The sequence below is a fragment of the Malania oleifera genome, chromosome 5 (genome assembly GCF_029873635.1).
Source record: "Malania oleifera isolate guangnan ecotype guangnan chromosome 5, ASM2987363v1, whole genome shotgun sequence".
NCBI lineage: Eukaryota > Viridiplantae > Streptophyta > Magnoliopsida > Santalales > Ximeniaceae > Malania > Malania oleifera.
Genome location: NC_080421.1, coordinates 659,662 through 674,290, shown reverse-complemented (window position 1 = coordinate 674,290; position 14,629 = coordinate 659,662). Strand labels below are relative to the sequence as shown.

Sequence of the window (14,629 nt, the reverse complement as noted above, 5' to 3'; positions counted from 1 at the left end):
CCACAATCCAGTGCTTCATGATAGAACAAAACATGTTGAAGTCAACAAGCATTTTATAAAGGAGAAGCTGGACAGTGGACTGATTTGTTTGCCCTATATCTCTACTATTGAACAAGTAGCAGATATACTTACAAAAGGACTACCAAAGAAGCAATTTGAAAATTTGATTGGCAAGCTGGCTATGGAAGACATCTTCAAACCAGCTTGAGGGGGAGTGTTGGAAAGTTTTCAAATTTATCCAGTCAACTCTCCTTGATTATAGGAGAAATTTCTGTATTTATGTAAATATTCTTAGGAGATATTCTAGGATATATTCTTAGAAGATATTCTAGGAGATTTTTTAGCAATTGTCATTCTTTCCTTTATCATTCTTTCCTTTTAGATTATCCTTGTAGTCTATAAGACATTCAGATTGTACCTTATTTTAAAATAATAAGAAATACTATTTCAATTCTTCTCCACTTCTAGAAAATGTATGAGTTATTGCTTGTTAGCTAGAAAATTCTTCCGAATTTGGGTAATTTGAGTTTGAACATTGCTTTATATGATTAACAATAGAGATACAAAGGTAATCTTTGGTTATTCTAGCATCTTGCTAGCATATATTTTTGCCAGTTTCAAAAGAAGGCATTCTGTTCTTGCTTTTTTCTTACAAATGTAGTGCAAGGGGTTTTCCTAACAGTGTATAAATGATTGATGACTACATCCTTCATGCTTTGTTAGTTTCTTGTTACTCATCTGTAATTTGTCATTTCCATCATTCTTGTAGAGAACTAGTTTGCTCACCTTGTTCCATCTTTATATATTTGATTCATGCATCTAGATTTTCCTCTGCCCAAATCATTTTAAATTCTCTTTCATAGTTTTTCCTCCATAGCCTATCCATCTAATTAACTTGTTTTCTTAATCTAGGTAAACCCGATCAAGTACAACAGCATTTCATCGGGTTTGACTACCCTTTGGAAAGAACAAGGTGCTTCTGCCCTTTGGAGAGGTTGGTCTGGCAAGTTCTTTGGTTATGGCATTCAAGGCGGCTTCAAATTTGGCCTTTATGAGTACTTCAAGAATCTTTACTCCGATACATTGGTAGATCACAACCGGAGTGTCATATTCTTTATGAGCAGTGCATCTGCTCAAGTATTTGCAGATGTGGCGCTCTGCCCTTTTGAAGCTATTAAAGTCCGTGTTCAAACACAGCCCAGTTTTGCAAAGGGCTTGGTTGATGGGTTTCCAAAACTATATATGACTGAAGGGCTATCTGGGTAAATTATCCATAAACATGACTATTTTTTCCTCTCTTCCTTTCTAATCGCGGTTACCTTCATTGCAACTGAAGTGACAGTTCATCTTTGGCTGCAGCTTGTATAGAGGGCTTTTCCCTCTTTGGGGTCGCAATCTTCCATGTAACTTCTTACTTTTGCACATTTCATAATATTTGCACATGAATGTTTTGCCAATGGACTGGCTAATGAAATTATTATTATTATTATTTTTTTATCATAATTGGTTTCTGATACGTAGTTGTTCTAATGGTTTCTGCCTTCATTTGCCCTCGCTGGTGAACGAGCTTGAGGAACAAGCTAGTTTTGAAATGTATATAATTTGGTTCTTTTGATCCAGGCAATGCCTGTGCAGTCCAATTGATCAACTATGCATGTGGTTTTCCAGATTAAGAGCCTCATAATGGCTGAAATTTTAAGTTGCTGTGCATGTAATATTTGAACAACCAGTGTGCTTAATTTCTACTTCAATCATTTTACTTTCTAGTATACAGCAGAGAGCATGTTTTATTATTTATTTACATTTGTAAGGAAAACCTATATTCTAACCAGTTCTTTTGTGATATTTTTGGGTGTTATACAGTCTCTATGATAATGTTTTCTACATTTGAGCATTCAGTAGACCTAACTTATCGCAATATCATTCAAAGGAAAAAAGAAGATTGCTCTAGAGCCCAGCAGCTCGGCGTGACGTGTTTGGCAGGATATGCTGCTGGAGCATTTGGTACCCTAATTTCTAATCCTGCTGATAACATTGTTTCTTTGCTTTACAACAAGAAGGCTGAAAATGTGCTGCAGGTAGTGCCTGTGATTTATTCTAATCTTTAGGTTAATTCCTGTACATGAAATGAAATGAAGTTAATTGGTGTATTTTTTATATTGTCCATAAGGCTGTGAAGAACACTGGGCTTGTCAATTTATTTACTAGAAGTCTCCCTATTCGAATTGCATTTGTGGGTCCTGTTATAACGCTTCAATGGTTATTCTATGATGCCATTAAAGTGCTAAATGGGCTGTAAGTGCATTGTTCTCACTGTTTCACATTTTTTTATCCCTTTACAATCATTTTTATATTTATTCCATGCAATCAATGTGCCAAAATATTGGTTTAGATCTATAGAGTGGACATTGTGATGCAAGATCAATTGGAAAAAGAGAAAAAGGCAGGTAATTAACTGGAAACAAAGAGAAAATAAGGGAAGCTAAACGGGAAATAAAGAGAAAATTAAAGATGTTGATGTACTTTCTATTTGGAGGGTGGTTCAAATGTCTTCTAGGTGAATCAAACGTGTTCTACCTCACCTGAAAAATGAAAACAGTGTGACTTGAGTCCTGGCTTCAGGATAATCCTCCGATGCTTAAATTAGTACAGAATAGATGGTGAAATAGGAGCATTTTCAAGGTTAGGCTTGTTTACATTTTTGTGGAATTGGAATGTGCATATTTTTATAGGGAAGCCACATGTTTTTTTCTATAGGAAAGGATTCATTATTTTGTGTCACTTCTGTATTTTGTAGCCGGATGTTTTAAAGGGGTGTCTTTTTTTTGAAGGGCCGTGCAGCGCTTGCTAAAGCACTCTTGCTTAACTAGCTAGTCGAAAGTTTACCATGGTTTACTAATAGAACATATTCATTGTAGTTGAATGAAATGTAAGCGGAAGCAGTAAGCAATTCATGAAAATAATGGCAAGCAAGCGGTAACGTTGAAGCAACGTAATTCATTTAAGCAAGACCTTCGTTAACAATGCGTGTCTAGTAAGGGAGGAAAGTAGGCTAAACATGTTTACAATGACTAGTGAGTTTTAAAAATTGATGAACACTTAGCCTCCTCTAAAGAGCTTTATATGCAAATCTAACCCTGGCACTAGAAAACATCAAATTGTTTGAGGAATTGTACTCCCATATTTTCCCTAGGACAGAAATACCATTGAAAAATAAACCTACACTAGTATATACATGATGGTAACCCATCCCATGTACACGAGACAAGCAATCAAAGGCAAGCATGATGCCCTTAACAAGCTTGGCTCGTGACGCTCCCCCACTTATGCAGTTGATGTCCTCGTAGACTTTGATGCTAGGTATTGTTCAACTTTGTCCCTCAACGGTTGCATATCTTCTGCAGAAATGAAGCAGATTCCTTTGTCTCTAAGGCCTTTTGACTTCACGAAGAACTCCTGCCGCCTCTTCCTTAAGGATGTGAACTCTGTTTGCAAGGATGTCTTCAACTTCTGTTTTGTTGGGTTGTGCTGTCTTCGTTGATGCTTTGGTTAACTAACTTCTACTTGGATCTTCGGCATCAACATTGAATGGCTTGAGGCAACTGACACGGAACACGGATGCACTTTCATCCAAGCCCGAGGGTCAATCTTATAGGACGGTTTCCCGACTTTGACCAAGATGGGGACTGGTCCTTCATATTTGCAAAGTAGTCTCCTATCTTGACCTTGTAGTGACATCTATTCAGGATTAAGCTTAACAAGCACCAAGTTACCCACTTTGAAGTGCAATGGTCTTTTCCATTGGTTTGCCCACTTCTTCATTTGCTTTGAAGCTTTCCCTAGGTTGGCTCGAGCAATTTCTGCATTATGTCTCCATTCATTGGTGAAGATGTATGCTTTGGGAATCTTTCCTCTGTAGGACTCATCCACTGTGTGAGATAACAACGGTTGCTGGCCTGTAACAAGCTCAAAAGGACTTTTGTTGGTTGTCGAGATTTTTGGGTGTTGAAACAGAATTGAGTTACATCAAGTAGTTGCACCCAATTCTTCTAGTTTGCGTTGATGGAATGGTGTAAGTACTCTTCTAGTAGCTCGTTGAAGCTCTCCGTTTGTTCATCTGTTTGTGGATGATAACTCGAACAGATGACAAGTTGTGAATTGAGGATTCCAAAAAGTTCTATCCAAAAGTTGATAGTGAATCTTGAGTCTCAGTCACTGATGATGTCTAGGGAAAAACCCCAAACAATATGTTTAAAAAAAAATTGTGCCGTCTCCTCTGTTGAATAGTATTTCGGTGCAGGTATAAAGGTACTGTACTTTGAAAATCTGTCTATGACAACAAGTATAAACCTTGCATCTCCTTCTCTGGGTAGGTTGGCGATGAAGTCCAGTGAGACACTCTCCCACAATCTAGTTGGTACTGGTAGCGGCTCTAGCAATAATGCAATCTTCTTCCGCTCCACCTCATCTTGTTGGCAGGTGAGACATGTTCGTGTATAATCAACCACATCATCACGCATTTGCAGCCAATAATACCTCTGCTTCAGTAGCGCCAAGTATGATGCCACCCTGGATGTCTGACCTACATGGTACCATGACACTCTCTCAACAATTTCTTCCTCAGGTACCCTGCTCATGCCACGAAGAGCTAACTACCATGAGTCATTAGCAATCTGTCTTTCATCTAGAATTGACATGTTTTGCCCTCTTCTGTCAGCTTCATGAGGTTCTGGGCAACTAGATCTTTGGCCAAGTTCTCCTTGATGTGCTTCCGCATCGTTGTGTTAACTGTATTGAGCGTCAAGTGTGTTACCATTAGTATGGCGACCAGCTCGACCTTCCTGCTTAGTGCATTTGCAACTTGGTTTCTCCCCCTGCCTTGTGCTCAATTGAGAAATCAAATCGTGCCAAGAATTTCTGCCATTGGCCATGCTTGGGTGATAACTTCGGCTGTGTAAAGAAGTGGCTAACAACCGAGTTATCCATTTTCATCATGAATCTTGACCCAAGTAGGTAATGTTGCCATGCATGGAGACAATGGGTAATCGCCAACATCTTCTTTTCTTGAGTTGTGTACCTTCGTTTAGCTTCACTAAGCTTAAACTCTAATATGCAACAAGATGTGCCTCCTGTAACAAGACTTCTCCAAGGGTGTAGTCCAATGCATCTGCCCCTCTATGAACTTTCTATAGTAATTGGCAGTAGCAAGAAAGGAATGCAACTCCTTCACCGTCGTTGGGATCTTCCATTTTTTAATGGCTCTTACCTTCTCCATATCCATTTTGATATGACCTTGTTCAATCACATGACTAAGGAATTCAATGCTCCGTTGAGTGAAAGAGCACTTCTCTTTCTTCACGTATAGATTGTTTTCCAGCTTGTCGAACACCTTCCTTAGATGCTCTTTATGTTCCTTTAGAGTGGAACTGTAGACAACTATATCATTCAGGTATACCACAACAAACTTGTTGAGGTACTCACGAAATACCTAGTTCATCAAGGTACAAAATGTCACAGGCGCATTCATCAACCCGAATGGCCTCACCAAGAACTCATATGCTCCAAACTGTGTCACACTAGTCGTCTTCGGTACATCTCCATCAGCTATCCTCACTTGATAGTATCTTGACCTCAAGTCAAGTTTGGTGAAGTAATTTGCATGACTCAATTGATCAAATAGATAGTATCTTTCTTTGAGCATTTGACCAAATTCTTGAAGTCCTTTCTCCTTCATCGTTTTATTTGAAAGACTAAATTCTCCTCTAAGATGAAGGCATTTACTTTGTTGGTTGTTCTTAATAGAATTAACACCAACAGTTTGCTGCAGAGTAGGAGGCTTTTGAAGGGGTTATCCCTAGGTGTTACTTCCTCATGTTTCAATATCTTAGAATTTGAACCGCATCAATTCTTGCATTGCTCTTTCTCTTGGGGGATCTGGAATAAGTTATTTGCTGTTTTTGGGGAGGAGGGTTTGTTTGGATTTGATGGAGGATTTATTACATATCTTATTTACAGGATTTGGGAAGAGTGTAGATGGTTTATTCTTGTAGACTTGTGGCATCTTTGCAATTTTATAGGGAATTTGGATGGAAAGGAATGCTCGTGACTTCTCAGAGAAGAGGAATTCTGGTACTTTACTCTGGGATAAGACCCAGTACTTGGCTTCTCTCGTCTTCTATAGCAAGCTGTTTTTAAGGACTGCCTTTCTCAGATTGTGAGAGAGATTGGAAAGGCGGTTCTATTTTGATTGCTTTCTAGTCTATTTTGGCTTCATCTTTTTGTAGGTGGATCTTGTTCTCCTCTGTATACATGCTTTTCTCAACACTGAATATATCTTCTTTTTCTATAAAGAAACCATGGATAGACACTGCATACATAAGTGTATATGACCTTCTATACAAGTCACTTCCTCGTAAGGAGTATCAAGCTTTTTCCTGAGCGAACTTCGTTGTTTCATTCTTGTCTTTGGAAAGAGTCACATCCTTCAAATACGCAGACATGGATCTTTCAAGCATGGGCTGACTAAACTTGTGCCACTGGTGTTTGCTTTGCTTCTATTCTTCAGTGAGACAAGTTTTCAATGGTCAATGTTCTTGGAGTCTGGATGAGGACATGGTAGCCAACTTTGAGAGCACACCAGCATTGGTGTTTTGGGCTTGGGAATCGATGTTATACTAAACAAGCTGAACTGAGCTGTATCCTCCAAAGCTGTCAAACAATGCCTACTTCATCACTCATTCCTGGGTCACAAAAGAATTATTTTTTTGGAGAGAAAAAGAAGAGATTTTATTAAGGAAGAAAGAATGTAAAAACAAGGAGAATAAGGAATCCTCCTAAGAAAAAAAAAAGACGCAATCAAACGTAACTGTACCATCCAATCATGTGGTACATCCGCAAAACATGTACCCTTAAACAATCTTCTGCAATAGCCCATAAAGAAGCCAAATATTGAACCTCCAAAAAGGAAAAATATGGGGTCTTCTTTACCAAGCAATTGATTCCAACTAATTGTGACTTGCTCTAAGCCTTCAAGTGTTGTTCCTAAAGTATGACCTAGGCATAGTCTGGTGATTAGGATCTTGTGTCCCGCTTCATTATTTGTGACTTTCAAGCTGAACTAAAGAGCTAACTCCGTGGTGCTCAAATCTGAGGCAATAAGGATGACTCTTGCTCCTCTTCTTGAGATCTCCGGCTTTTGTAGGACCTACTTTATGGGATGACTGATTAGGACAAATTCAGCTCCCTCTTTTCCAAGGTGCATTCTTTTTTTCCCTGATGCCTTTTCTTCTTTCTGCTTTTCTTTCGGTGACGCCTCCTGCTCCTGCTCTTCTTTATCCTTCCTTTTTTGGCTCTTCCCTAGTTGACTTCAAAACAAGCTTGCTCAGTTTCTTCCACATTGTAGTATCCTTCGGCTGAAGGCCTCTTTGAGAGTGCAAAACTGAATTTTGGGGACATTGGTCTATACATTAGGGTAGCAATTGTCACCCCTTTTTCATGAAAAGGCACTACTTATCATCCAAAGTTGATTCCCTCAATAATTTTCCCTGCTTATGTCTTGTCTCCGCAGGGTTCAAAGAGGTATTCTTCATGAGTCAACTATGGATGCGGTGATTCATAAATTGAGTATTGAAGTGCTAGAATGAAGAAATGGATCCAGGCTTTGGCTGGAATTCCACATTCATGCTGATTTTTTGAGGGTTGTGATAAAGGTTCTACTCGTAATTGCATCAGATGCTCAATGGAGGACCATTAGAGCACATAATGTTTCCAAATGGTCCACGAGATCCAGGTTGTAGAACTTTGGGAAGATTGTTCCAGTCTTCCACCACTGGCTAGCAGCAATCATATGATTTGATGGCATGCATCTAGAACCCAACTAGCAACAACTCAACCATGATTCCCTTCTCGAACGAAGTCTCCTCTGCTCATTGCTTTGATGGTTCTGTTGTTGCTTTTCTTCCAACTACATTCCCCAACTTCGAACTCCTCTTTAATGTTAATTGGTTGCTTGTTCAGCTGGCGTTAGGGTTGATTCTCTGCAGATACGAACTTTCTTGAACATTTGAGTCCTTGTCTGAGCATTCTGTGCTAGTAGCTTTCTTGTTCCTACTTGGCATAGAACTTTTCTTGAGTGAGTAGAATATGGTTGATTGATATCTGGGAGGGGGGTCTTCTTATCTAGAGGGTTTCTTGAGATGGAAGAATACTGAGTGGTTCTCAAGTTCATAGACAATCTTTCCATAGTTATTTTGCTGAGATTGTGTTTGAACCATGGCTTTACTTGGGGTCTCCCATAGATGGTGCCAAACTGTTGATGCAGGAGGGTGGATCAAATTTCTTGTGGGTCCCCACTCACATGAAAATAGAAATTGGGATACCAGATTTCAGGCTGTGTCAGAACACTCTCCATTAAATCCTCCCATTGCTGAAGTCACTAAAAGATAGATAGTGAAAGAGGAGGATTTTCAAGGTTAGGCTAGCTCACCTTCCTGTGGAGTTCTTATCCTTGGTCATATGCTTCTTTCCAGATGGTTATGGGAGTTGGCAAGTTGTCAGTGTCTCCCACTTTGGATTTTTGCATGGTGAGTTTCCTCAGAGCCATCTCATTTGTACATGTGTCAATTGTTTGGTTTTAATAAAAAAAAAAAAAAAACCAAAAACGGGAATGGAAAAGGCAAAAACTCAATAACATCCTCGATGTCAATGGTTCAAGCTCTCTTAAAATGTGCGTACTAAAGCCTGTTAGAGGTTTGAACCCTAAACCTAAATAAGGAAACAAATATAGGGATAATACAAAATCTCTAAAGAACTAAAGATTACAAAACAAACCATAAGTATTTTCAAAAAAAAATAAAATCTCAAATCCTTCTCTTTGAGCCCTCATTGTATTGCTATTTTTTTTTTGTCAGAAGACTGCCTGTGCGCCCCATGGTGGCAGGCCCAAAGCCCAACGAACCACCCTAAAGTGCCCAAAGCCATAATCAAACCATTAAACATCAACAAATGCCTCCCAAGGCAACCAAATGCCATCCTGAGGACTTGAACCCCCATCTCCAGATGGGGAGATGAGCTACTGGGCCGAAGGCCCGGTTCATATTGCTATTCTGTTGATTGATATATAATTTCGTCATAGAGGAAATAGGGACAGATTCATAGCCAATGTAATGTACTGAAAATTCAGACCCATCTGCAAAGGTTACAGAGGGCATGGTTAAGAAAAGGGGCACCTCCATGAAATGTCTTCTTCCAAAAGAGAAGCTCTTGATTTCTTGGTTTGGCTATAATTTTTGCCGGATTGGGTGATTTTTTGATCCCATGTTGTTGAAACTGTGCTCAAAGCCATTAATCCCCAACAGGCCATTGGGATTGGCCCTTGTGTAGTTTCGCATTTCATGTTTGCTGGTAATTTATTTCAAGAATCTACAACTCTCTTTATCAACACTATCGATGCTTTCATGTCCTCTTGAGATTTTCTTTCTCTCTTTTTAAGATCAAATTTATAGTGTTTTTTATGGAGTTCTTTTACCACTGTTGAGAGACAAATGAGAGAAGACTGGATCACAAAGAAATATTGTTTCTTGTAAACTTAAATGATGAAGAAAATTATAGTGAATGGCATGATGCACTGTGGAAAATACATGGAAAATTTGGTAAAAACTGTGATCTTATACAAAAAGTGACAGTATGCAGGTGACGTCATTTGTTAATAATCCCTTAAAATACGGTGGATGGGGTATGAATTAGTCTCATTTAGAACTCTTGAAGGAAAAATGGAATCATTATGAATCTGACTGAAAGATATTGCCTTTATTTTTTTTTTTCATTGGGATGCTCAGATGCCACCTGAATTTCTTATATTTGTACAGTAGATGGGGTATGAATCAGCTTCATTAGAGCTATTGAGAAAAAACAAAATGGAATCCTTACGAATATTACTGCAAAGATATTGCCATTGCTTTTTTCATTGGGACACTCAAATGCCACCTGAATTTCTTATATTCAGTACATTAGATTGGTATGAAGTAGATTCATTTGGTACGCCTGAGGAAAAAAAATGTAATGTGTAAATCTTACTGCAAAGATATTGCCATTATTTTTTGTCATTGGGATGCTAAAATACCAGCTGTTATATATTCAATAATCTTGTGTTATGTCTTTGCCAAATTGTGCTAAACTAGCTAGGGGCTGTCTGTTGGAAACAGTGAAGGGGTTCATCGTCAAAGAAGACCCATTATTTGCTCTTCATATATTAATTTGCTGCATATGAACATTGTTTGTACTTCTTCAACATTTCAGGCCTACTAGTGGAGAGCTTATCAAGCACCTAGAGGAAAAATCAGCTTGAGCCTGTGAAATGAGATCAATCTCCCCACCTGCCTACGGTGAAGTCAGATCAATTTCTTCCTTCATTACAGATAATAACAGCAACCTCCGTAGCCTTATTTGGTAGAACAAACATGGTCATCTCATTTTGCAGACACCACGCATGATGGTGATAGGATATGCCAATTTATGTCTTGACCCCCTTTTCTTTTTACCATCCAAAGTTCATGAAGTATATATATTCACCTCTTTGTATTTTTTGGAGTGGGGGAAGGGGGGCGGCCCTATAGGAATGTTGTGATTTGTACTCTTACGACTGCATGAATGTGCAGCCTGGTTTCTGAATTTTTTTAGTTGCTTGGTTGTGAAAATGCATAAAGTGTTGAGGTTCGTCATTGGTCATTGCTAACTGCATGCTAGCTAATTGTGGTGGTTATCCAAAGTGAGCAACACAAAAAAAACACATGCACAAGTTACAATTTCATCATATTGAAGAGACTACTAATGAGAAAATGAGACATTCAATAATTTGGTTTGTGACTTGATCAAGGGTTTGAGTCTGCTATCTTTAGAATTAGGCTCATGATTTACCTGGATTGCTGGTTATGGGACTGCTGATCAGCGTCACGTGGGTTTGGTACTGCACTGTAGGGTTCAATGTGGCGCGTCGGTGGGTGAAGTTCTTGCGTCAAAAAAGAAGTTTAAGGCAATTCTAACTAATGAAAAATAAAGCGGTTTTAGTTAGCTGAATGATTTCAACTAGTAAAATAAAAAATATCAAAATATAAGGAGAATACAATGGGGGGCAAACTTTTTCAATTTATAAAAACATAATCAAAGTAATCATTGTTTCACTTTCTTTTTCTTTTGCACTACTAGGCTTAAACCCATTTCTAGTCCTGCCCCCCTACCGCTTGACCTAAGTTTACAGCTGCATTTTGACACTCATCCATTTATATATATATATAAAATAAAGCTGTCAAGTTATGGATACATCAAAATTGATTTTATACTTGCAGGTGAATGCCACCATCTACGGCTAGACTTTAGTTGAATGTTTACACATTTTAGGAGCACAATTTATAGCATGTGCGCCTCGAATATTTATAGGTCTAGTTAGGTGTCAAAAATGTTTTTTAAAACATAAAAAAACAGAGAAAGAAAAATAGGTGCATGAATTTGGCACAGCTGCCCAGATAAATGCTTCTTTATGTATCTTGGGAAAGAAAGGTTTGCTTCAATTTTTGGTACACTTAAGGTTTAAGTTCTTTCAATTGTAGTCACAAACATAAACATTGACTTCAAATCTTTACACTTCAACACAATTCTTATATTTCAAACTTAAAAGAAAAATATTTTTCACATAATCTAAATCAATAAAAGCTTTACTTTTAAAGAAACATTTTTTAGTGAAGTTTTGGATTTAATTTTTTGTTCAAGATTAATGTAAGTTGTGTAGTTCAATTAGATTGTTGTATTTTAAGGGAAACAAGTTAGGGGGATCACTTTAAAGAAAATGAAATTTACACATGTTAAACTAATTAGGCTCTTGCTTCTATTGTTATATTTTTATTATTTATTTTCATATGGTGTGAACTTTAATAAGACACGTGAAGCAACTAAACTTGAAGACAAGTAGAAGTCTCAATCAAGCACCCTTTTTAGGAAGCATATATAGAAAGAAGGGTACATTATACCTTTATCTCTTCAAAGTTACCATTGCGAATGATAGTCAAATAATATAAATTAAGAGCCTATTTAGTATTTATATTATGTTTTCAATTTTGAACAATAAATAAAGAGGTTATGAAAACACATTTGTTTGCATTATTAGTTTTCTATTTTTTTTGTTAGTTTTTAATTGTCAAAGAAAATTTTTTTAAAATAGATTTTATGATTTTCAATTGTTTTGACACTCTATTGCTAGAAAATATTTTAATATCCAAAATTTATTTTTTGAATCAAATCATTCATTTTTTACACTTTTTTAATTCAAAATTAAAGGAAAATAAATTTAAAAAATTTAAATATAATAGAAAATAAAAATGCCCATAAAATTTTATACAATTTAAAAATAATAAAAGGCAAATACAAAATATTTTTATTATTTTTCAAGTATCATGTACTTAAGATTGTTCTTATAAGATGAATTTTTAAATATTATAATTAAGTAAAATAATAATAATAATAATAATAATTTTATTTTTATTAGAATATTTTGATTTTAATTATTTTAATCATTTTTAATTGGCATTTAATTTTGGACAAAAATGAACATTTTTTTAATCAAATTTTTAAATATGTTAACCAAACAACTTACTGGTTTCAATTTTTAGTTCTTTTTTTTTTGTTTTTAGTTTTCATTCCTATTTTTATAATTTTTTACAATAATATCAAACAACTTAGTTTCAACAAGTAAATTCATCGACAAGCAAAATTATACATTCATACCTTATCTTTTTAAAAATATCAAAACTTGTTACTTTAGGCATGTTGTAATTTGTAATAATTAAATTTATTGAGATTTCTTGTCAAAACAATAAAATAAATAAATACAAAAACCAATAAAGAAAATTCAAAAAAGGGTAAAAAATTAAAACATGCCAAAATTGGCAAGAGAGTCAAACACTTAAGTTGTAGCTAATTGCTATTCAAAGAGCATTCATTTGAAAATTATGTATATTCCAAAATTCATTGAGTCCTATCGTTGGAGCCCATCCCACAAAATCATTAATGTGCAGTTCATCTTTCAACCATCAAAATATTTAAATATTTAAAATCTACAAATTAAGCCGTTTATGGGTCTCACCATATGATAAATAATGCATAACATGCATTAAGAAGTATTATTAAGACAAAAAGAAGCAAACAACAAAACCCAAATTAATAAGGACCTCAACTATTTATATTTGCATTTGTCAATTACATAAAAATTAAGACAAGACCATTAATGGTTTTAAAATATGACAACGAAATGTATAATTAAAGAAAGAGATGTGTTGAAATGGACGCGTGGATATCCAGTGCGTATTCCAAAAAAAAAAAAAAAAAAGATGTGTTGCCCCCACGGGCATAGTGCGGTGGAAAGACATCAGCACGTAAGAAGAAGTATCGAGAGTTCAATTCTAGGTAGATACACTCACGGAACCAGCGGTATCTGTGGATGGTGATAATTTACTCTGTGAGCCAGCAGGGACCGTAAATGGTGAGAGTTCGCCCTGTGAGCCAGCGAGGACCATAAATGATGAGAATTCTCTGTGAGCCAGCGGGGACCGTCGATGGTAATGGAGATGTGTCTCGAGGGTCGAGTTGGCCGAACGTCCAACTGATGCATGGAAGTCGTGTCCACATTCCGGACTTTACCTAATCAGCGAGACCTAGGGGAAAGACGCTAATCCGTAAATTTGGTGCCACACTAGGGGGTTCGAAGGGCTTGTTGGTGTTTGGAGTTCCTATGTAATCAAAAAAAAAAAAAAAGGAAATGATTTTAACCTTGAGAAATAGAATGGCCAGTAGGCCAAATGCCACCCGTACACTCAAGACACATTAAATTAAATAGTAAACACTAAATAGCTTGAATCACAAAATAGGACTTCAAGCTTACTAGTAATATCTTGGAGGCCACCTACATTCTTAATGCTTCCCTTGTGGCCATTATATTCTTAATTAATTTTTAATCAATTAATAAATAACCATTGTGTTCATAAATTGTTTAAATTTACAAGTTTGGTATGATTAGAAAGAATTGATACCTATTAGAGAAATATACACTTTTCATCTTAACAAAATATACTTTCCATTTTTTCTCTTTTTATTTTTTCCATTCTCTCATGTACATATACACGACTTATAATATTCAATAATCAATATGGAGAAAAAGTCCTTAATTCATAATTTAACATGGTATCATAGCAAAACCTTTTTTTCTTAACCTAGTTTTTTCTTAACCTACCTTGCCGCCGCACACCCAATAGGCTTCACGCTGATCCTGTCATCTCTGGCATCAAAGAACACGCTGTCGTCCCCGGATTCTCTAGTTCATCTCCGTTCCGGCGTCACTCTCTTCTCTCTCTGTTTCTTTTTTTGGCCGACTTGCAATCTCGGCCGTCTAGTTGGCTGTATAGTTCTCTCAATTTTTTTTTTTGGCAGTCTTGCAGTCCCAGCCGTCTGGTTCTTCTCCGCTCGGCCACCGGTTCTACACCGTTGTCGTCTTCATCGTCTAGCCGTGGTTTTTTTTTTTTTGTCCAATTTGCAAGCCCTTAGTTCGTGGCCGAAGCTCAGGTTCTCCTTCGTTCTGTCGTCCGTT

The 14,629-nt window shown here is 36.8% G+C and overlaps 1 protein-coding gene across 6 annotated transcripts in view; it reads left to right on the top strand.

Annotated features, from left to right (window-relative positions):
* The window catches only part of LOC131156300 (mitochondrial phosphate carrier protein 1, mitochondrial), a 39,426-nt gene extending 28,708 nt beyond the window's left edge, over nt 1-10,718 (top strand). For 2 of the 6 annotated variants that reach the window (XM_058109868.1, XM_058109867.1), the window contains 5 exons: nt 913-1,262; nt 1,360-1,403; nt 1,864-2,078; nt 2,171-2,295; nt 10,297-10,718. In XM_058109868.1, coding sequence (XP_057965851.1) covers nt 913-1,262; nt 1,360-1,403; nt 1,864-2,078; nt 2,171-2,295; nt 10,297-10,345 — 783 coding nt within the window. In that variant the 3' untranslated portion in view covers nt 10,346-10,718. The remainder of the gene's footprint in view (nt 1-912; nt 1,263-1,359; nt 1,404-1,863; nt 2,079-2,170; nt 2,296-10,296) is intronic. The other 4 variants (XM_058109871.1, XM_058109872.1, XM_058109869.1 and 1 more) reach the window with 3 other exon arrangements.
* Nucleotides 10,719-14,629: the final 3,911 nt, after the last annotated feature.